This window comes from Tachysurus fulvidraco, chromosome 10 (assembly GCF_022655615.1).
Source record: "Tachysurus fulvidraco isolate hzauxx_2018 chromosome 10, HZAU_PFXX_2.0, whole genome shotgun sequence".
Classification (NCBI taxonomy): Eukaryota; Metazoa; Chordata; class Actinopteri; order Siluriformes; family Bagridae; genus Tachysurus; species Tachysurus fulvidraco.
Genome location: NC_062527.1, coordinates 15,475,383 through 15,498,040, shown reverse-complemented (window position 1 = coordinate 15,498,040; position 22,658 = coordinate 15,475,383). Strand labels below are relative to the sequence as shown.

The 22,658-nt window shown below is 37.0% G+C and overlaps 2 protein-coding genes across 9 annotated transcripts in view; one reads left to right on the top strand and one right to left on the bottom strand.

The window, feature by feature from the left end:
• Positions 1-9,623: 9,623 nt before the first annotated feature.
• Positions 9,624-13,810, bottom strand: cd74a (CD74 molecule, major histocompatibility complex, class II invariant chain a). 7 transcript variants are annotated; one of them, XM_027165249.2, is made up of 8 exons: positions 13,648-13,810; positions 12,345-12,514; positions 12,014-12,105; positions 11,789-11,843; positions 11,241-11,354; positions 10,588-10,779; positions 10,219-10,251; positions 9,624-10,088 (listed from the first exon to the last, which is right to left on the bottom strand). In XM_027165249.2, the coding sequence occupies exons 1-7, from the start codon at positions 13,716-13,718 to the stop codon at positions 10,226-10,228; spliced, it is 720 nt and encodes a 239-aa protein (XP_027021050.1). In that variant the 5' UTR covers positions 13,719-13,810; the 3' UTR covers positions 9,624-10,088; positions 10,219-10,225. The 7 variants fall into 7 exon arrangements, with proteins under 7 accessions (XP_027021050.1, XP_027021048.1, XP_027021051.1 ...); XM_027165247.2 differs by having other exon boundaries at positions 12,345-12,517; positions 13,648-13,809; XM_027165250.1 differs by having other exon boundaries at positions 10,219-10,245; positions 12,345-12,517; positions 13,648-13,809.
• A 5,739-nt stretch (positions 13,811-19,549) lies between these two features.
• The window catches only part of ndst1a (N-deacetylase/N-sulfotransferase (heparan glucosaminyl) 1a), an 80,014-nt gene continuing 76,905 nt past the window's right edge, over positions 19,550-22,658 (top strand). For both annotated transcript variants that reach the window (XM_027165212.2, XM_027165210.2), the window contains exon 1: positions 19,550-19,701. The gene's annotated coding sequence lies outside the window, so the exon portion shown is untranslated. The remainder of the gene's footprint in view (positions 19,702-22,658) is intronic.

Here is a 22,658-nt window from a genome sequence, read left to right as displayed (position 1 = left end):
TGTCCCCAACCGCCACGCGATGTTGCAGAGGCGTGTCAGCCAAGACAGCCCCACAACATCCAGAGACTTAAGGTACTCAGGGCGGATCTCATCCACCCCCGGTGCCTTGCCACTGAGGAGCTTCGCAACTACCTCAGTGACCTCAGCTTGGGGGATCGACGAGTCCACAACCGAGCCCTCCGCCTCTGCTTCCTCAATGGAAGACATGTTGGTGGGGTTGAGGAGATCCTCGAAGTACTCCTTCCACCGTCCGAGGATGTCACCAGTCGAAGTCAGCAGATTCGCACTCCCACTGTAAACAGTGTGAGCAGGGCACTGCTTCCCCCTCCTGAGACGCGGGACGGTTTGCCAGAATTTCTTCGAGGCCAACCGATAGTCCTTCTCCATGGCCTCACCGAACCCCTCCCAGACCCGAGTTTTTGCCTCTGCAACCACCCGGGCTGAAGCTCGCTTGGCCCTCCGGTAACTATCAGCTGCCTTCGGAGTCCCCCGAGCCAACCAGGCTCGATAGGACTCCTCCTTCAGCTTGACGGCATCCCTTACTTCCGGGGTCCACCACCGGGTTCGGGGATTGCCGCCACGACAGGCACCGGAGACCTTGCGGCCACAGCTCCGTGCGGCTGCATCAACAATGGAGGTGGAGAACATGGTCCACTCGGACTCAATGTCTCCAACCTCCCTCGGGATCTGGTTGAAGCTCTGCCGGAGGTGAGAGTTGAAGATCTCTCTGACAGGAGACTCTGCCAAACGTTCCCAGCGGACCCTCACAGTACGTTTGGGTCTGCCAAGTCTGTCCAACTTCCTCCCCTGCCATCGGACCCAACTCTCCACCAGGTGGTGATCAGTTGACAGCTCCGCCCCTCTCTTTACCCGAGTGTCCAAGACATACGGCCGGAGGTCAGATGAAACAACCACAAAGTCGATCATCGACTTCCGACCTAGGGTGTCCTGGTGCCATGTGTACTGATGGACACCCTTATGCTTGAACATGGTGTTTGTTATGGACAAACTGTGATTAGCACAGAAGTCCAATAACAGAACACCACTCGGGTTCAGTTCGGGGGGGCCGTTCCTCCCAATCACGCCCCTCCAGGTGTCACTGTCGCTGCCCACGTGAGCGTTGAAGTCCCCCAGTAGAACGACGGAGTACCCAATCAGGGGCACTTTCTAGCAGCCCTCCCAGAGACGCCAAGAAGGTCGGGTACTCTACACTGCCATTTGGCCCATAAGCACAAATAACAGTGAGAGACCTCTCCCCGACCCGAAGGCGCAGGGAAACGACCGGGGTGAACTCCAACACATGGCTGCTGAGCTGGGGGGCTATGAGCAAGCCCACACCAGCCTGCCGCCTCTCACCGTGGGCAACTCCAGAGTAGTAGAGAGTCCAGCCTCTCTCGAGGAGTTGGGTTCCAGAGCCCAAGTTGTGCGTGGAGGCGAGCCCAACTATCTCTAGTCGGTATCTCTCAACCTCCCGCACCAGCTCAGGCTCCTTCCCCCCCAGCGAGGTGACATTCCATGTCCCTAGAGTCAGATTCCGTGTCCGGAGATTGGGTCGCCGAGGCTCCTGCCTTCGACTGCCATCCAATCCACATTGCACCAGCCCCTTACGGTTTCTCCTGCAGGTGGTGGGCCCACAGGAGATCGGCCCCACGTCGCTCCTTCGGGCTGAGCCTGGCCGGGCCCCGTGGGGTAAGACCCGGCCACCAGGCGCTCGCATGCGAGCCCCAATCCCGGGCCTAGCTCCAGGGTGGGGCCCCGGTTGCGCCATACCGGGCGACGTCACGGACCTTGTTTTAATTTTCTTCATAAGGGTTTTTGAACCGCTCTTTGTCTGGCCTGTCACCTAGGACCTGTTTGCCTTGGGAGACCCTACCAGGGGCAGAAAGCCCCAGACAACATAGCTCCTAGGATCATTCAGGCACGCAAACCCCTTCACCACAATAAGGTGGTAGTTCAAGGAGGGGCAGAAATAAATAAATAAATAAAAATTGTAACACTAGTCACGTGATGTCTTTTTAAAATAAAATCCTAAAACTATTCGTTGTTTTGATCATTGGCATTCTGATACTTCAAAATGAATGAGCGGCTGTTGAAGAATGTGTATTACACGCCGTCTGACCCCGGCTCGTACGGAGGTGTTGAGAGTTTGAAAAGGGCTATAGTTGAGAAACTCGGACAAAGAATTAATGATGACGAGATAAAAAAAACTGGTTAGCTGAGCAAGATGCATACACTCTACATCAACCGGTGTCTACAAAGTTTGAAAGAAACAAGGTTTTTGTGAAAAACATAGATGAACAATGGCAAGCTGATTTAGTCGGCATGAGCTATTTTGGCGGAAAGTAATGATGCAAAATTTTTGATAACGTGTATAGATATTTTATCTAAGTACGCTTGGGTGCGCGTGTTATGAAACAAGACCGGCGGTGAAGTGACTAAAGCTTTTGATTCCATTCTAAGGGAAGGTAGAGTCCCAAAAAAATTACAAACTGATCAAGGGAAAGAATTTTTTAACAAACCTTTCAAAACTTAATGAAAAAACACAACATTATACATTTTGCCACGGGCACTGATCAGAAAGCTGCAGTATGTGAAAGGTTCAACAAAACACTAAAGACCAAGATGTGGAGATATTTTACAGCGTTTAACATGAGAAAATACACGGACAGGGTGCAGGAAATGGTTCATGCTTATAACCACAACCGTCATTCCAGCATCAAAATGAAACCTGCTGAGGTCACCAAAACCAATTCTTTCACAGTATTTAAAACTCTTTATGGGTTACAGTCATTAAAACCCAAGAAAATAAAATTCAAGTTTAAAACCGGTGACGTTGTTGGAATAGCCCGTTCGAAAGGACAGTTTGAAAAAGGAAACGACCAAAATTTTACAGATGAATATTTTTCAATTTCCGAGCGGATCCCTAGAGACCCCCTTGTATATAAATTACGAGACTATTATACCTGAGTTACAAAAAATCATAATAGGTAATGACAGTTCGTTCAAAATGGAGAAAATCCTGTCTGAAAAGATTCAAAACCGGAAAAAGGTCTGTCTGGTGAAATGGTTGGGCTGGCCTGAAATATTTAATTCCTTTGTGCTTGCTGAAGATGTAGTAAACATTGAACTTTAGTGTTTAAAAAGACTCATCACAATCATACCGATTAACTATAATTGATAACCATGGACGAGTGTGGATTCTATGTGACTCTTCCGAGCAACGCGTGGAAGGACATTTACCCTAATAACAAAATATCTCAATATACAACTAAATTTGCCAAACCCATTGATTTGAAAGGAAATTGGGAAGTTTCGCTTTCACAGTTGGAATACATTGTCAGAGGAAGACTCCGCGTGTTCCGTTGGTTGGAGGGAGGGTAAAGGGGTAAGCAGAGTATCATTTAAGATAAATCACGGATATTATAAAAGTATTGAAGATCTAGTTAAAGAAATCAATGAAGTAATGCAAATATCCAAACTCAGCATTACTATAGTCTATAACCCTGTGAAAAATAAAATACATGGACACCTCAAAACCGTATTTCTTCAAAACCAGCGGAAAATTAGCATATATGCTCGGCATGACCTCGGATAATGCAATAACGCATTTCGCCCCAGAAGCACCGCACTCCGCTGATATTCACGCCGGATTTTACACAATGTATGTATATACGGACATTATCGAGTACCAAAGAGTCGGTGACAGCTTTGCACCATTACTCAGAGCCGTACATATAACGGGTGAAAACAACCGAGTCATCAATATTACTTACAATAAGCCACACTACGTGCCGCTCATCAAGAACCACATTACAGACATTTTAATCGAAGTCAAGTCGGATCAGAACAAACACGTACCTTTTACTTATGGGAAGTTTATAGCTAAACTACACTTCAAACCAGCTAAACATGCCTTCCATTTGTAAAAAAAAAATAAATAAATAAATAAAATGATGGAGAGAGGCCGGGTTAACCCGCAAACCTACATAGATTATTACGTCGCTCAAGCCGGAAATGGCTGAAAAAAATCCTGAAGAGTGTCTCCAATGTCGAAATTTTCTTGTCCTTCAAAGACGCCTCTGGTTACGTTAGCACCGACATCTCCAATGTTGAAATTTTCTTGTCCTTCAAAGACACCTCCGGTTACGTTAGCACCGACATCTACAATGTTGAAATTTTCTTGTCCTTCAAAGCCACCTCCGGTTACGTTAGCACCGACATCTCCAATGTTGAAATTTTCTTCAACGGATTGAATGTAGTTTCTTACTCCTTCGTAGACGGTATCTAAATAGAATACAGATTACAGAAAAATGTGTGGAGGATTGTTTTACACTCTTAAGGGTTGATTGAAAAGAGAATGCTAACGACCTTACCCAAAAAATCTGAACTATCGTAGTCAGAGTAGTCAGACGATGTTCCGGTGTCTTCTGAATATGTCACACATACAAAATAATGAATAATTAAATAGTTATCATATAAGGTTAATGAAAGATTTACAACATACATATTTTCATGGTGTAACTTACCCGTAGTTTGTAAAACTGGTCTGAGCTGTGGGGTTACTACAGCTATCGACTTTTGGATAGATTCCGGATGTTCCCCCGTTCTTAGGCCTAGCACGTGCGTTGTAGAAGACACGTCGTCAGAAATAATCTCAATACAACTGTACAAAAATTAATAAACAATTAAATAAATAAATAAATAAATATAACATTTAGATTATAATGTAATATATGATAAAACAATCGACTGAAGAAAAAAAAAAACACAGATCAAAGAGTCAGAATGAAATTACCCTGGAAGGGTCGCGTTTGTTTGATACGTTTTCACAGACAATTGTGTCAGATAGGCTGGTCTTGTTCTGTATTTAAAACAGACTTTACGTATAAACCCAACTAAAACTAGTTATAATAAGTCACTCTTCTAAATATTGAAAATCTCATATATGGTAATATCAAACGATAAGCATTCTAATACTTATAAATTTACAATAAAGGTAATAATAAGCTCTTACCTATTGAAAAGGCCATGCTCTCAATGCTTAGAAGATCATAGATGTTCTGTTCCGTTGTGGGAATTCCAAAGACGCGAAGTCATAGCCAAATTTTTGGAAAATTCTCACTTTTTACCTACACGTGTGTGGGCGTGTCCGCTCAGGGGGTGTGTGAGGGTTTTTGCTCATGTGCGTTTGCGCGTGTGCACGTTTCCGCTCAGGGTGCGTGTGTGCGCGTCTTTCTTCTCACGCGCGTTTGGTCAGGATGCGCGTGTGTGACGGTATAGATGGCACCCCCCATTGACTAACGATCAGACTGAGAGACGCTCCTAATACAACGGAGGTGTCATAATCTTGATTTGAAAACTATCCGGTCTGAGGGGAGGGGTAACCTATCGCAAAACACCCCCGGATCAAACACGAGTTTTAAGTACCTATCTCTATCTAGTCAATCAAACATATTTCCTTGTTTTACAAAACTGCTTCCTCTGATGGGGGTTAAAACAAACCCATTTTTAAAAAACATAAGTCCTTGTTTTACAACACTGCTTCCTCTGAGGGGTCATAAAACCCGATTAAAAAAAAAAAACATAAGTCCTTGTTTTAATTACTTGTCACCTGTCTACGGGAACAAGCCAAAAACATATGTCCTTGTTTTAATTACTTGTCACCTGTCTATGGGAACCAAGCACGATGGTGTTAAAACAATATGAAAAGAGAGGGGTGGTGGTGGGAGGTCTTGAGTTGACTTGGAGTCAAGACATATCTACCACACCAAAAGGTATGACCTTTAACCTTTAATAATTTCATATCACTAATGACAGCTGTCATAACAGCTGTCATACCAGCTTGCATTGCAGCTGTCAGGGGTAATAAAACTGTCACCTTGATGGAATATGACCTTTAATACTCTCTCATATATATTTTGAATCAGTCTCTTCTCTTACTTGTAGGCTCTCCTCTCTTAGAGAATGGATTTCCTGCTGGTGGAGTTTATACAGAGTCTCCAGGTCTGCTTCAGCCTGCTGGTTCTCTCTGCAGAGGGCCTCGATCTGCAGCACCAGGATCTGCCTCTCTCTTCTCAGATACGTTACTTCATCCTCCAGCCCATCTGACTACACATTGTTTAATTTAATTCAGCTTTTAACCCAATGAAACATGCATGCATTTAACAATGCAGCACAACGACAGACAAGGTATGTGATAACTGCATGCGTAAATGTTTTATTACTGTTAAACCAATAAGGTGGTGTTAATTTAGAATATAAATTGTTCATCCTTATCCTGCAGGACAGTGAAGCCCTGAGACTAGAGGTGCTACATGTTAGTGAATGAAATGTTTGAATGAGTGAATCTGCTACTTCAAGATAAGCTCTGTAGTGTAAATATGCATAAGCTCTATTTGTATGGTGATACAATCTAACCCCTGATTATAATATTTATTTTAAGTGTTGATAAAACTGAGTGAAGTGGAGTGAAGCTTCTGAACAGTGTTAATGCAATCATGAACTTTTTTCAGTAGAGAAAATATTCCCACCTGCTCTTCTTGCAGTTCACTTTCCATCTTCAGTAGCTCCTCGTGTATCACTCCCTCGTGATCCTCTTTCATCTTCCTCATCCGCTCCTGCAGTTTGGAGTATTCCTCCTTTGTCCATGTGTCCAGCTGGTGCAACGTCAATGTAAATTAGAGCTTCGTATTAATTTTGTCACATTTGTTCATACATCTATTGAAACGTGTTGCTATTATTAAAGAAAAAAGTATGTTTATACCACAGCACTATTGAATTCTAAAATTCATATTGGTCAAAAAGTATTCATTGATATTCTGTTGTATAATAGCAGATCTTACAGTAGTTCGAGCTACAAGGAAAATCAAAGGTTTATATTAATGAGCTCAACTGAATGTTATTTTTTCTATAATATCATTTTATTAATTAATGCAGCAATAAAGTGCAGTCTTATTTAGCAAAAAAAAAGGAAGTTTAATCATGGATACTGTGACGTTTTCTGTGAGGAGATGTCTATTTAACATTTATCGAAAGAGTCTAGACACCGCTAGACAAAGAACAAAAAACACTTACTTACTTTCTTAGTGAAAATAAAATCTTGATTAACAGTGTTTTTTTAAGTAACATTTCTAAATCCAGTCACTTACTGGACCATATTCTTGTTCTTGTGGTTCTTCGGGATAATCCATTTGTGTTTTCTCCTCTTTGCGCAGTTCTTCTCTGAGCTGCTTTATGCGGTTGACCCTCTCTTGGTTCCTCTCCACACTGGTTCTGCCCTCTGCCATCACCAACATCATCACCATTATCATTATTAATTATCCATCAGCAGCAGCAGCATCATCTTCATCGTAACACATCAGCAGTATTAACTGATTCTTTATCCTTGAGCACAATACAATACAGTTCTTGACATTGTACAACAAGGTGAATCTGATCCTTCTAAGCTTCACCAACACAAACAGTATACATACACACCTTTGAGGTGCATTTCCATTTCTCCTCTCAGAAGATGTTGTAATTTGTTCTTTGTATCTGCTGAATCAGACAGCGGTCCCTCCATCATAGATTCTTTGTTGATTTCCTCCTTAACCCAAGAGACATTTAGCAGATGCCCTTATCCAGAGTGACTTACATGTTATCTCTTTTTTTATGCAACTGAGGGTTAAGGGCCTTGCTCAGGGGCCCAGCAGCAGCAGCTTGGTGGACGTAGGAATCGAACTTACAATCTTCGATTGGTAGCCCAACACCTTAACCACTAGGCTACCACATCCCACATCGCTGTTGCTGTTGCTACTTCTACTACTACTACCAATACTACTACTACTACCACTAATACTACAAACACTACAAACGCTGATACTCCTAGTCCTACTTCTTCTGCTACTGCTACTGCTGCTACTACTACTATTTTACTCATGTACATTTATATTTACAGCATTTGGAAGATGCTCTTATCCAGAGCAAAGTACATAAGTGCTTAAATCTCTAACATTGTATACATTAATGCTGGTTCACTAGGTTACATACTTAAGATACCATGAGTTTAAAACATCATCTACTACTACTACTACTACTACTACTACTACTACTACTACTGCTGCTGTAACTACTACTACTACTACTACTACTACTACTACTGCTGCTGCTGTAACTACTACTACTAATATTTCTAATATTTCTACTTCTACTACTACTTCTATTACTTCTGCTTCTGCTGCTGTAAATACTACTACAACTACTACTACTACTACTACTACTAATAATAATAATAATAATAATGATAATGCTTCTACTACTAATAACAAAACTTCTTCTACTACTACTACTACTAATAATAATAATATTTTTCAAATAAATAATGATAATGTACTTACAGATGTATCCATGTTGTGTGTAGAGTAGAAAACTGCTGTATTGTCCGTCCTGCTCTACTGTAAAGCAGGTCACTGTTGTACAATGCAGTAAAATATTGATAAGCGAGTATCCACTTTCTCCACACTGAGGTGCTCTGAATGATCAAGTTTAACACACTGACTGTAAAATACTATTACAGGATTATCACTGCATCTCACGAGCATCATGTTATAGAGCATTCCCGACCATGTATAATCAATTATTAATCACTAATCAGTATCAGTGTTCTTTTCAAAACTACAGCATAAATACTATTATTAAACTCTAGTTTGCCGTTTTCCAAATGTGTGTTTATGGCATTTAACAGATGCTCTTATCCAGAGTGACTTACATTTCTATCATTGCATACGTTCAGTTGAGGATTAAGGGCCTTGCTTAGCATTAAAGTCATCTGTGTGATGCTAGACGCTTGGCAGTGTTTGATTTCACAGCCCACTGGGTAGCCACCTTGTTCCTCTTTATTGAATAGGAGTTTTTCTAGCTTCCCACAGATGGTTTCATTTTTAACAAAATCAGTGTTTAAGAATAGTTATTGGAATAAACCCTTTGGTGTTTGCCTTTACTTATACTGTACTTATAATTTAACCCTACCTATATACCAAAAAATTGTGTTTGTTTTGTAAATTATCTTTGAGGTATCACTCCCTATTAAACATGGATCTTTATTATTAACACCTAAATCCTACTTTTTTGTGCACATTTAAGTATAAGAAAAATTGTATTCTGATCCATTTAATCCTGATCCATAGGCTTGTTCATATATTTGGCATGAGGTACTGCTAATTTATATATGAATTACAGTACATCCATTGGTTAAATATATCTAACGCGTTTTTCTCTTATAAACATGTCGTGACTGTCGTGAAAATATGGGGGATGTTTAATTTTGTAAGATATTAATTACTTAAAACTAAAAAAATCCAAAACAAATATAGGAATTGAGGCAATATATTTCACATCAAATTGCCTTTTTTGTCCTTCTCATCTATCTGTGAGCTTTGTCTTTTATGAAAGTCTGTGTATGTTGCTAAATGTAAATCAGCTGTGATTTGATGTAGTTTAATAATTCACAAAAAAAAACCTTAGTAAATCTGATAGGATTCTTTTTGTTGGTCCACAAAACATGGTTCAGAATTTATGCTTAATGTATCATCCACCTGTTGTGATAAATGGAGAGACGGTTTTGATGTAGAAGTAATCAGACCTGCTTGGAATAGGGAGGCATGGTTTATTCGAAGGCCACTTATTCACAATACATTCCTTTTCATTTATAAACCCATATCCTACAGTATTTTGCCATCTCCAACATGCCTTAAGTTAAAAAATAAAATAAAATAGGAAAATCAATAATTAACATTAAAAAAAGAAAATAACGCATCCACATTAGCATTAGTATATGTCAGTAAGTAGCAACTGTTCTGAATGTAACAGTAATAACCAGTAAACATCTAATCTAAATAGAACAAAAACAAAATCAGATGCTAAATGAATTTATTTGGAGTTATCAAGAAAGAATCACTTTGCTCAAGACTAATGTGAAATAAAAGAGTCAGATAAGAGAGAGATACTAGACAGGACAGGATTTTCTGATTTGTAACACCAAACATATTAATGTTGTTTGATTCATGGTGTGAGATTGTTTCCTCCATTCCTTCCAGTTTTGTGGCTTTAGCCTGGAATAAGGGGGGAGAAAAAAAGGTGGATTAGATGCACTAACATCAAAATGATTAGATTTTAGACAATGAAACTGAACATTAATAATATTGTGTACATTGCATGATGTTTAGAGAAAAATAATCTCACCAAGATTTTAGACCTCTGTGGTGGTTCCTACATCAGGAGGAGAAATAGAGCACAACAGTAATCAAACTCATGCATTTAAGAGGATTTCAAATTCCTAAAAAGTAAAAAATCAAATTTCAAAGGTGATAAGTAATTACCATATATGATTTTGTATTGCATTGTGTTGTATTCGATCTTACTAATCTTAGTCCTTTGCCAAGGAAGAGGCAAAGACTATTACACATGAAAGCCCTTCATAGATACACCTGTAGTGTGTCAGCCCATTATTAAACCTCCTTTTCCACTTATGCTACCTTACAGTTACTTTATGCTTCAGTGACTTGGCTCATAGTTTTACATGTTATAGTTATGTGCTTCTAAGAAACTCACCATTGCAATTTATGGGGCTGCGGCTCAGAGTGCCGGGGATCTCCTTGCCGTTAACATCCACACACCAGCAATAGCCAGTGCTGGACCAGCACTGCTTGGGCTTGAAGTTGCCCTCCTCATCGCACTGAGGCTTATAGAAGCCTGGTTTGATCTCCCCAGCCTGAAGCTTACACTTAGTCTCCACCACGGCAGCTACAGAAGGAAGGATGAAGGAAGAGATCAAACAGATGGACCTGGGTCTGTGTTTTTATAAAATAACTTTATATCAATATGCTATTACTTCAAGCTACTATGAAACATCTCATTTTTCTTACTGGCCAGCACTGTGATAAACCTAGAGTTCTGCTATATGTACATTATTATTATGCAAAAGTCTGATGTTACAACATACTTTCAACAAACTTTTAACTTTTTTGAAAGGTTGATAATTTATACATGCATTATGTAAGAATTCATCATTTAAAACCGAAACACGTCTTTCTTCCCCAAAATACACACAATATAAACAATGTTTCTTTGAAAGAACAAACTTTTTTATAGTAATAAAGGGTCTTCAATTCTAAACTGATAAATTTGCTGAATAAATGGAGATCCAGATAGTGAACTCAGATTTCTGGAGTTATAATGTGTGTGAAGAAGGATCTGTTTCCTACCAGGAAACTCAGTGGACTTTTCCTCTTCCTCAAGCTTGTCCATGCTGATTTCAGACAACAGAGGCATGTGGTTCTTGGGCATCATGATCCCCTTAGCAAATGCTCTGGGACCTTCTAACAACAAATAAAATCGCTTAATTTCTAATTTACTAACTGTTCATACAAGATTGAAACTTTTCTCTTTTATAAAAAAAATCCCTCTTAATATTAGCCATATGTTTTTTAATGACATTTCTATTAAAAAACTTGAAGACTTTTTTTTATTAATAAACTTTACTTCTGCTTCAGTGTTTTCTCATAGTGTCTCACTCTCATATTTTCCTTCACATATATTCACTATGCCCCCACTGATCATATATCAACCTGTTCAAATAATTAATGACTTAGGGATATATTTATATTACATTGTGGAAAGTGTAAGAGACTGTTAAAGTGCATGGGAATTTCTAATGTGAAGAGGGATTTTTTATTTGGCTGTTATCACATTGGATACATCATTGTTTCTTTATATATATAAATACAAGTATAATAAGTGTTTTATACTGTACCCTCGACAAGGCCACTTCCCTCCTTCTGAATTGTGAAGCTGGATGACCGGAGTTTCTGAAAATAGGGAACACATTTATTCATTACAAATTTCATTCATTAAAAAAATTAATTTCAAACTCCATTGCTTCATTACAGGACCTAGTTTTAAAAAAATTAAAAAAGGTCAGAAAAGTCCAGGAAAAATCCCTAGTGATGTGTTTCACTTTCTGTATCTCAGATCTCACCGTGAGTGGTATGCGTTGTTTGGGGCTGTCCTCATCAATGGCCACCATCAATGGCATATTGTTCATGGGGGTGTGCATCATTTTAGGAGCAACTATGGAGACAATGCAAAACAGAAAATCATACTTAATGGCACTTGAATAATATGTAGAGTCAAATTAATTAATATATTCATGGCCCCCTCACACCCTCACTGCAACATGTCTTCCTGTTACGTCACATCTTATTTTCATCTTTATTCTCATTTCTAATTGCATTTTGACCTGTGTAGTTTTCCCCTGCTCTTTCACTTCCTCATTCTCTCATTGCTTTGTTGTTCTCTGTCTGTATTACCTGTTAGCATGCGAGTCATCTCCTTCTTCAGGGCATCCTGACCCTTCTCCAGAGCCTGGAGATGATCCTTCTGTCCCACAACGTAGTAGGCTGTGAAAGCCTGACCAGCCAGCAGAAGACATGCCAACAAGGTCAAACCGGTCACCTTCAGGGCTTTACTGTTGCTGTTCCTGCTAAGAGAGAAAAAAGACTAATGAGTTGCAAATCTGACACAAAATGTATTATTTTATAACTGATCATTAATTATTCTTAATGCGCAAGTTATAGCACTTGGTCTACCTCTTATGTATATTTCTTTAAAAACAAATAAAACAAAGCTCTGCAATAATAATTAATAAAATGCAATGAAAATAGGCAACTCCGAATTTAGAATATTAAAAATAACTCTAATACATAGTATACTTTATTGAAATGAATGTTAAATGATCCAATATTTATTAGTTGTTATGTAATATTTATACTTACTGTATGTAAATGTTTAACTGGATATTAGAATAATTAGAATTAGCCAAATTTTATTTTAGAATCGGTAGTTGTTGTTATTATTGTTATTATTATTGTTGTTGTTGTTGTTGTTGTTATTCTACATGCTTGATACTTGAGGCTGCAACAAGATTAGATTTAAACTGTTTGTTGTGCAGATTTTTTTTTTTTTCATTTCATAAAAAATCTCAAAAGCAAGTTAAAGAGACTTGGGAGAGTAAAATGTTAGTAACAAAGGGACCTTTATAACACCTGGATAAAGCTTAAAGCTGGATGAAGCCTACATATTGAAATAAATAAATAAATTCGTATTATATATGATTTACAATAATATATAACAATATTTCTAAACGTATGCTAGATGATTGTAATAAAAATAAACAAGCACGATATTTGAAGCCTGACTGTAGCCAATCAAAATTATTCCTGGCGTCTGACGTCACATGTCACTGGGTAGAAATGGATTCCTAAATCATTGCTACTATGCAACGAGCTTGTATATTACACTGCAAGTATTTTTATTAAATGTAAGTTAATATAATTGTGTGCCAAAAGTAAACGGAGATTAATAAATCCTTGTAAACTTGGCAATAAATGCTTAATGACACACTGTTACTTTTTATTATTATCATTCTGTAAAGTAATGATAATAATAAAAATACTACTACTACTACTACTACTACTACTACTACCAATAATAATAATAATAATAATAATAATAATAATAATAATAATAATAAAATAAATAAATAAAACAATAATAATAATAATAATAATAAACAGCACTCAGGTGTGTGTGCGTGTGTGTGTGAAATCTCACCTCCTCGGCTCAGTCACAGTCTCGGAGCTGGAGGCTCTCTCCAGCAGAGCTTCATTCTGATGGTTTTCCATGCTCTCAGGTCCAAGTGTTTGTCTCTCTCTCTTTCTCTGTGCGTTGGGCTTCTCTCTGGTGATGACTGAAACTAAAATGAACGCACTGCAGCTCTAGAAACAGTTTTAAACCGGTTGGGCGGCCCTATGTTTTCTTTTTTTTTTTTTATCTAGACTGATGGAAAGTCCCAGACTCAGGAGGTGAAGGGGGCAGCAAACTCCTGTAAGCACACTTGTATACTAAAGCACTAAATAGATGAATAGTATTTTAGAGTCTAAAGTGGATGTGATAGTCAATATGCCTTTAGACCGAATCAGTGAATCGATTACTTGGTGTTTTGTTTTGGAAACTCTTTCATAATAAGTGTTACATAGGTAAATTAATATATGTTATAAGTATTAAAAGTGTTAATAGTTAAAGTGTGGTTTCTTATAATTTGATTTATCTATTTCAGATTAGACACAACATAACATCCCTGATTTATTTATTATTTACTATATATATATATATATATATATATATATATATATATATATATATATATATATATATATATATATACATGTATGTATGTATATATATATATATATATATATATATATATATATATATATATATATATAATGTATGTATATATTGTTTATAATAATTGTGCTTTTTGAGAATGAAAATGAATATTAAAATGCTCAAATGGCTTTACTAAAAATAAATAAATTGAATGCTTGTATTAAACTAACGTGCTTAATAACAGATTTTTTTTTTTAATATGACCTAATCATAGCATAATAAAAAGAAACAAGATACGGTCGTCTTATTTTTCCATAATAAAGGAATTAATTTATCTAATATAACAAAGTGAGAGACAGAAAGAGAGAGTCGAGAAAGGAGAATCGATTCATTTATGAATCACTTTCACATACTATAAAGTAGAATACTGTACGCATCCAGAGATTCAGTTCTCTTTTTCTTTTTTTTCCCTTTCCTTAAATCTCATTGGCTTTGCTGCAAACGTCATCAGTTGATAGCTAGATAAAAGATTGAATACGAGTAGGAAAGAGATGAAAGGGTGATCACACAGGACACTTAATAAATATATTTGATCTATTAAACTATTAAATAGTTTAAATAAAACTTATTTTAACATCTGAAGTTTAAATAGATGATTATTTGAAATCCAGAATTCTGATCTCTTAGTGCAAAATGCAAATGCCATAACTAAAATCTACAGCACAAACTGTTTAGTGTACAGCAAATGGATTCTCAGCATCTATTACATATGTGTTTATTTTTACATTTATGAAATAAAAACTGCTTGGAGTGAAAGGTTTTATTAACACATTAAATTCAAGACATGTGTCCTGTTTGTTCTTATAGCAGATTCTCTTTCCCTAGATACAACTGAGTCACTTCCCTGATGTATAATCCGATTTGTTAATAAATCTCCATTATTTACCAGGACAGGCTACTGTTTGGGTATTTCCAAAAACAAAGAAGTGCAAAATACCTTAGAAAGAAAAAGATGAATGGTCACAATGCCATTATGAGCAATGTTTGAGTCCTAAATTCTAATAATGCTAAATTTACACTATCCCTTCTATCTCTTCTCCTCTATCTCTTCTCTATAAAGGTATATTTTTTCCCCTGTATATTAAATGGGGTTTTACATATACTAGTAATGTGACATTACAAAACATTACTTTTCACTAAGGCCATTTCACACCATCAAGAAAGTACTTAAATGCATCGTATTTAGCTATATTTAACATCTTGTAATAGACACTATTTACTACTGCAGCTGACTTAACGTAGAAATATGTGTAATAGACAGTAAATATAATAGAAAGTTGACAGTGGAAAGCACCTGGAATTGTATGTTTTATACACGATCAGGAACTGTGATGTAATGTGGCATTGAAAAGATAAAACTTCTCAAAATCTAAAGCTGATACTAAACATAAATCCTACCATAAAAAGCAAAAGGATGGAAAGCATAGGCAGCATACTGGTTTAAACTACACTACATTTAATATGTAGTGATATATAATTAATTTATAATTAATCGTTGCTTCAAAACAAACACTTTCAGACAAATTTATATTTTCTGTTAATGAAAAAAGCATAACTTGAAAGTGATGTTTGACTTTTTATGCTGTAAGCATTTCAGGCTTGCATGCATTTTAATTTTTTCATGATGTTGTGGTTGTTAATCCAAAGGACTGGGAAGACTAGAGAGTTTTCTCTTCCTTCTGAAGAGTTCCTATTTTTGAATTTGGATTATTATAAAGCTCAGTGAAAAGGGTAGTGAAACGTTCTGATTAAAAGGAAACATTAACATCAAAAGATCCATATGTATGTACATTAGATAACAAGGAACTATATTAAAAAGGTGAAGTAATTACTTACTTTTTACACGCACTTTCACACAAAAATTCTTTCTTCTAGCTCAAGTGTAATTTAACATTCAACACACAACAACACACAATTACACAACAAACACTGAACAATGTGTAAAAAAGCCATACAATTTAGTGTGGAAAAAAGTAAGGATATCACCAAAACAGACTTGACTAGCGTATGTACATAATGTACTCTAAGAATGTATTACATACAGTATATACGTTATTGCATTACAATAGCACATCTTTAATATCCTAAAGCAACACATTGTGACCTTAAGCCAAGCCTGATCTCTGCCATCCAGTTAAATGGAAAAACTAAACTGAAAGCAAAATCTACATTGTTTTAGTCAGAGATATTTTTCTGATGGATAACACTGATGAATGTTTGGCTGTGAGAAAAATATAAACACACAAACATGAGTGAAATTTAAAAGAAAAAAGTTTAAATGTAATATTAAAGCAGTGAATTAAAGAGAATGCAAATTGCTTATCACGTAAATACAACATTTGTGTACGGATTTCACCGAACAACAAAACAAAAACATGCATAATGTCAGTATTACTGAATCATAAATGTGTTTAAAACGGTCTTAAACTGAATGTGTGCAAATTTCAGTGAGTTCTTGTGATTCATACAAATGAACATCAGAATTTACAAGAAGTCAAATACAAAATGTTTGTTTTTAGAACTATCTATCTATCTATCTATCTATCTATCTATCTATCTATCTATCTATCTATCTATCTATCTATCTATCTATCTATCTATCTATCTATCTATCTATCTATCTATCTATCTATCTATCTATCTATCTATCTATCTATCTATCTATCGATTGTAGCCTAATGGTTAGAGAGTCTGACTCGTGAACCTAAGGTTGTGGGTTCGAGTCTCAGGCCGGCCACGACTGAGGTGCCCTTGAGCAAGGCACCGAACCCTCCAACTGCTCCCCTGGCGCCGCAGCATAAATGGCTGCCCACTGCTCCGGGTGTGTGTTCATGGTGTGTGCGCACTTTGGATGAGTTAAATGCAGAAAACGAATTCTGAGTATGGGTCACCATATTTAGCCGTACAGTATGTCACGTCACTTTCACGTCACAAACAATTTAGAAGTTTACTTCTAAATTGGATAGATAGATAGATAGGGGGAAAACGTTATGTTTTAATAGCATTAAAATAATTTAAATAAAAAAAAAAAACATTAAAAATTGCAGTAACAGTTATCTTCCCCACATCCTGTTCATCACACCCACCATTTTATTGGGAAATCACCGAACACGCAAAAGTAGTCATTTCTCTTTGCTTTATTTACACTTCCTCATTTAGATTTTTATTTATTTATTTATTTATTGTTGTTATTGTTGTTTCTTCAACAGAAGGTCATGCAAGGCCGGATCCTTTATATTAAACACCATTATAGAATATTAAAATCAGTAAAATCATTAGATGCTGTACACTTATTGGGGAAAACAAATCATAATCAATGTTGTTTTATAATCATGAATATAGATGACGTGTGCAACTGACCTTATTTGTTGGACACGGCTGATCTTCATATATGATTTATGAATATTCCAACACTTTCTCTTTTTATAATTGATGTCTGCAGGTTGGATGTATCTCACCCTGAAACTGTACTCTCTGGCAGGAAGTTAGACATAAAAAGGAAAAATAAATAATAGCAATAAAAAAGGTGTCATGATTTGCTTATGTTTTTTGTGTGAAGAGGATTGATAGGCAACATTTAGTGGGTTTAAGCACATGTAGTGCTACTGTGGCTGCTGTATGGTTTACTTAGTAAAGCAGAAACCACTAAAAGAATTTGGACTGTAGACTAAAAAAATCTGTAGATGTTGTGCAAAAAGTTTACCTTATTTCTTCTAGTTCTAGTTCTTATCTAAGCATTTAACAGTTTCTATCACAACAAACAATGCAAATAGTTAATCCAATCTACTCTAATCTAATCACATATAAACACAAATGCCAGAAGAATGTGCAGTTTTGGATGCAGATGGATTAAGATAGAACTTTCTTTAGAGTTATAAACTAGTGACCTTGAGGAGTCTATACACCTATATGTCTTAGTTAAAATTTATGGAATACTGATATATGACTGCTTTTTCCCAAATCCACACCTGGGACTTCAATAATAAAAGTGCTGCATATGCCACCTTATAACAATTTATCATGCTTGGACATGCTATTATGGGAAAATAATCAACATTATAATATAGACTAGTTGGAAGATTAGGGCTAGTGGCAATTATTTTCTTTTTACAGCTTTTCCAAAGTTTGATTCCTTTTATGCTGCATTAGTTTGTCAATTTCACAAGTATTAGATTTTCTCATTCTTTACAAAATGACTTGTTTTCTTTCTTTTTTTTTTATAGTACAGTTGCATATAATGTTATGAAGCATCAATGACACGAGTTTGTTCCAGTTATCACTTACCTTATATACTCTTATCATGACACCACTCTATTACCAGTCACTGTGTTTCTGACTATGTACAGTCACTGGTCACATTATTAGGAACACCTATGTGGTAAACCGTGTAGGAGCAATCGTAGTTACAGACCACCAGCTGTCGGTGATGTTCACATTAATCATCAAAATAAGAAAAAACAAACAAACATGATGTCAGTGATTTGACCTTGATATGAAATACATGTATGACATGTTGACATTGTTTTATATTGTATATAAGTATATATAAGTATATATTGTTTTTTTTTATTTTTTATTATTGTGCTGTGCTGAGTTGTCTCTTATTTTACTGAGTCTACTTCTTGCATGATGACTGTTTATTCGATACCTTATACTCAGTTGTCTGTATTTTCACTGCAACTTCCTTATTTTGCACTACATTTTGTCTGGTGTGTTTTATCACTTTCAGTAACATTTTCCAAGAAGGCCAAGAAGAAGAACATTTCTTTGTACTGTAAGCTTTTATATGCTGACAATGGCAGAAAGAAGTCTTTACGTCATCTCCTCAACATCTTACTCTAATACACTGTATCTCAATAAATTAAAGAGAATTTATATTATTATTATTATTATTATTATTATTATTATTATTATTATTATTATTATTAGTAGTAGTAGTAGTAGTAGTAGTAGTAGTAGTAGTAGTAGCACATAGTTGATGTAAACATCCCACTCATGAACCTCCTCCATATAAATGGTTTATATTCATTGTTAACAGAAAACGTTGTCTTATTTGGAGCACGGATTAAATAACGACTATGTAACTATGTTTTAATTTGCTTAAATGTTGTATTTATGTCGTCATAACTTCGTTTTCCTTTAGTTTTTGTGTAACTTTTTACAAATGAATACATTGCTAATAAAAATAGATGTTCAATTTAGCCACCAGATGGCGCCAGTGCGCGGATTAATTTTCCTGATCCTCTTGCTCCCTCTAGTGGTTATCGTTGGTAACGCTTTCAATAATATGAGTGTGTTCGCGTGTTTGTGACTTTAGGGGCAGAACGGAGGAGGCGCGACTCTGTGAGTCTCAGTCAGGGCACTGCTGCTGAATTAGCTGCTGTTATGGAGTCCGACAGCGGGTCCGGGCTTTAAATGGGACATTTTGACGAGCAGGTCAGTGGAGGACATTTAAAGCGAAACCGCTGTGTTATTTAATTCAGAGCTGCTTTGTTATGTTTAGCGCGTGCACCAGTGTGAAGCTAGCAGAGTGCGCGCGCGACTGTGTGTATGTGTATGTGTGTGTGTGTGTGTGTGTGTGTGTGTGTGAGTGAGAGTGTGTGTGTGTGTGTGTGAGTGAGAGTGTGTGTGTGTGTGTGTGAGTGAGAGTGTGTGTGTGTGTGTGTGTGTGTGTGTGTGTGTGTGTGTGTGTGTGTGTGAGTGAGAGTGTGTGTGTGTGTGTGAGTGAGAGTGTGTGTGTGTGTGTGAGAGTGTGTGTGTGAGAGTGTGTGTGTGAGTGAGAGTGTGTGTGAGTGTGTGTGTGTGTGTGTGTGTGTGTGTGTGAGAGTGTGTGAGCTGTCCTGGAATCTCTGCAACAACACGATGAACACGATAAATCTGTCATTGATTTGACCACGTGAGCCCAGAGATCTCACACTATTTTAGGAGACATGAACGCACGTGCATCAGTGATGTGCAGTCAAAGGTAGTGCTGTAGATGTGTTGTGTCATTAAGCGTTATTAAGCGTTATTAATTGTAGAACAGCGCAGTTAGATAGTGATCCAGTTAACATGGTGTCTTACCAGCTCTCCTTTATGTAGTTCAGTGATATCTGACTTTACAAACTTTATAACGTGAATGTTTTTATTTATTCACATGAGTTTATTCTCATTTTGATATTTATGTTCAAAATAAAACCTAATAGTGTTTAAATCTCTCTTGACTAAAGAAATGTGTGTGCACTCTGTGTGTGTGTGTGCTCTCTCTCTCTCTCTCTCTCTCTCTCTCTCTCTCTCTCTCTCTCTCTGTGTGTGTGTGTGTGTGTGCGCTCTCGCTCTCTCTCTCTCTCTCTCTCTCTCTATCATCTCAGTAACAGTTTTTTTTTTATCATACTCTTTTAGTTGACGGAAAAAACCCCAGACAGAATCGTGTTTGAAACTGAGACCTGAGGGTCCCTGATTCGATCTTAAGCTCAGGTTACTGTCTGTTGGGCATTTCTATGAATGATCCTGTGGATATATCTCTGGTTTCCTTCCAATTCCCAAAAAACATGCCAGTATGCAGATTGGCAATTCTAAATTGCCCCTAGGTGTGAAGAGGTGACTGTGTGAGTGTGTGTTCGGTGACCTGAGATGGACTGATGTTTTCCCTTGTGATTCACTGAGACCCTGATGAGGATAAAATGGTCCCTTATGACGAATGCAGATAGTGACATGATGTGACACAACACCGATGGTCATCTTAGTAACATGCTGCTTTTAATACATTTTCTGTTGACAAAAAAAATGACAAAATAATTTGTGTCAATTTGAGATGACCGGCTTCAGGAAAAGGTTCAGATTAATTTGAAGTGCCAAGCAGGTCTGATATGTGATTGTGTTTGAGAGGATTTATGGATCCATGATGTCTAAGGTAATTTCAGTTGTAGCTGATCTCCCTTCTTTAAAGAAACGTTGAAGGACAAAAATGAAAGCCACATAAGTTGGTCTGTTCGCCTGCATTATTAGGTTTGAAGCGAGTGTAAGATAATTTATACATGCAAGGATAAACTGATAGACTTAAGATTCTTTTATTTTTTAACAAATCTGGTCCTGTAGCTTTGCTCAAAATCCAACTGTGGAACAAATATGTTTGGGATACTTGACTGTATTTGGGAAAACTTGGTCCGTTGGTCCTCTTTGTCCTTTATATTTGATTCAGAAATTATTACAACAGAGCAGCTTTAGTTTGATGGAGCGAATGATGCTGTTGTACTATATATTGCTCATGTCCAAATATTTTAGTAACCCTATATTTTTATATACATTTGTTAGAATCTTTTTTCGTGCCTAATGTACGCATCTTGCAATGTTAGTAGTAAAGAAAGAAAATCATCTCCAGGAAGACGGGAACATCCTACTAGCTGTTTTAGAGAATTGCATGAAAATGTACTTATTTTCTAAAATATGAAGGTAAATTATTATTCTCAAAAACTTCTTATTACAATAATCAGAAACTTAATTATTTTATTTTATTGGCTTTTTATCATTTCTGTAAACATGACACAGACTTTTGCACATCCCATTTTTTGCTACTTCTATCTAGCTACCTTTACTAACAAATTGGTTGTTTTTCCATCCTCATGACAAATATGAGGGTGTTTTTAAGTCTTGATTGCAAATTCATAGCATGCTTGTAGAACAGGATCACGTCCTTTAACAGCTTGGGATGTATTCTGTCTCACGCCAGATCAATAAATGGAAATCTAGATAGTCATATTGTGTGAGAAGTTAAGAGTTGTTATGTTTAGGGTTTAGCTCTTCCATTCAATCTCAGTTAGAGTGGCTGTGTGTTGCCATAGCTTTGCCTCACTGGAGGTTATATATATACACGTATATATATATATATATAATAAAACTTTGTTTTGAAATGCAACAGTCCTTCTACCTATGTATTTGTTCTTAGGAGGTTCTGTCTCTGAGTGTTCTGTTACTGAGCAAAATTTTAGTGTTGGAATGTTCTGTTTTTGAGAAGAGTTTGGTGTTTCACTGCTGTTACAGAGAAGAGTTTCCGTCTTGGAATGTTTTGTTTCCAAGGACAGTTCTGTGTTCTGCTGCAGAGAAGAGTTCTGTATCACAATGTTGTGTTAATGAGGAGAATTCTATCAGGGGATGTTGTGTTACTGAGGAGAGTTTTATCTTGAAATGTTGTATTACTTAGGAGAGTTTGATCTCGGAGTGTTGTTACTGAAGAGACTTCAATCTCAGAATGTTGTGTTACTGAGGAGACTTCGATCTCAGAATGTTGTGTTACTGAGGAGACTTCGATCTCAGAATGTTGTGTTACTGAGGAGACTTTGATCTCAGAATGTTGTGTTACTTAGGAGAGTTTGATCTCAGAATGTTGTGTTACTGAGGAGACTTCGGTCTCAGAA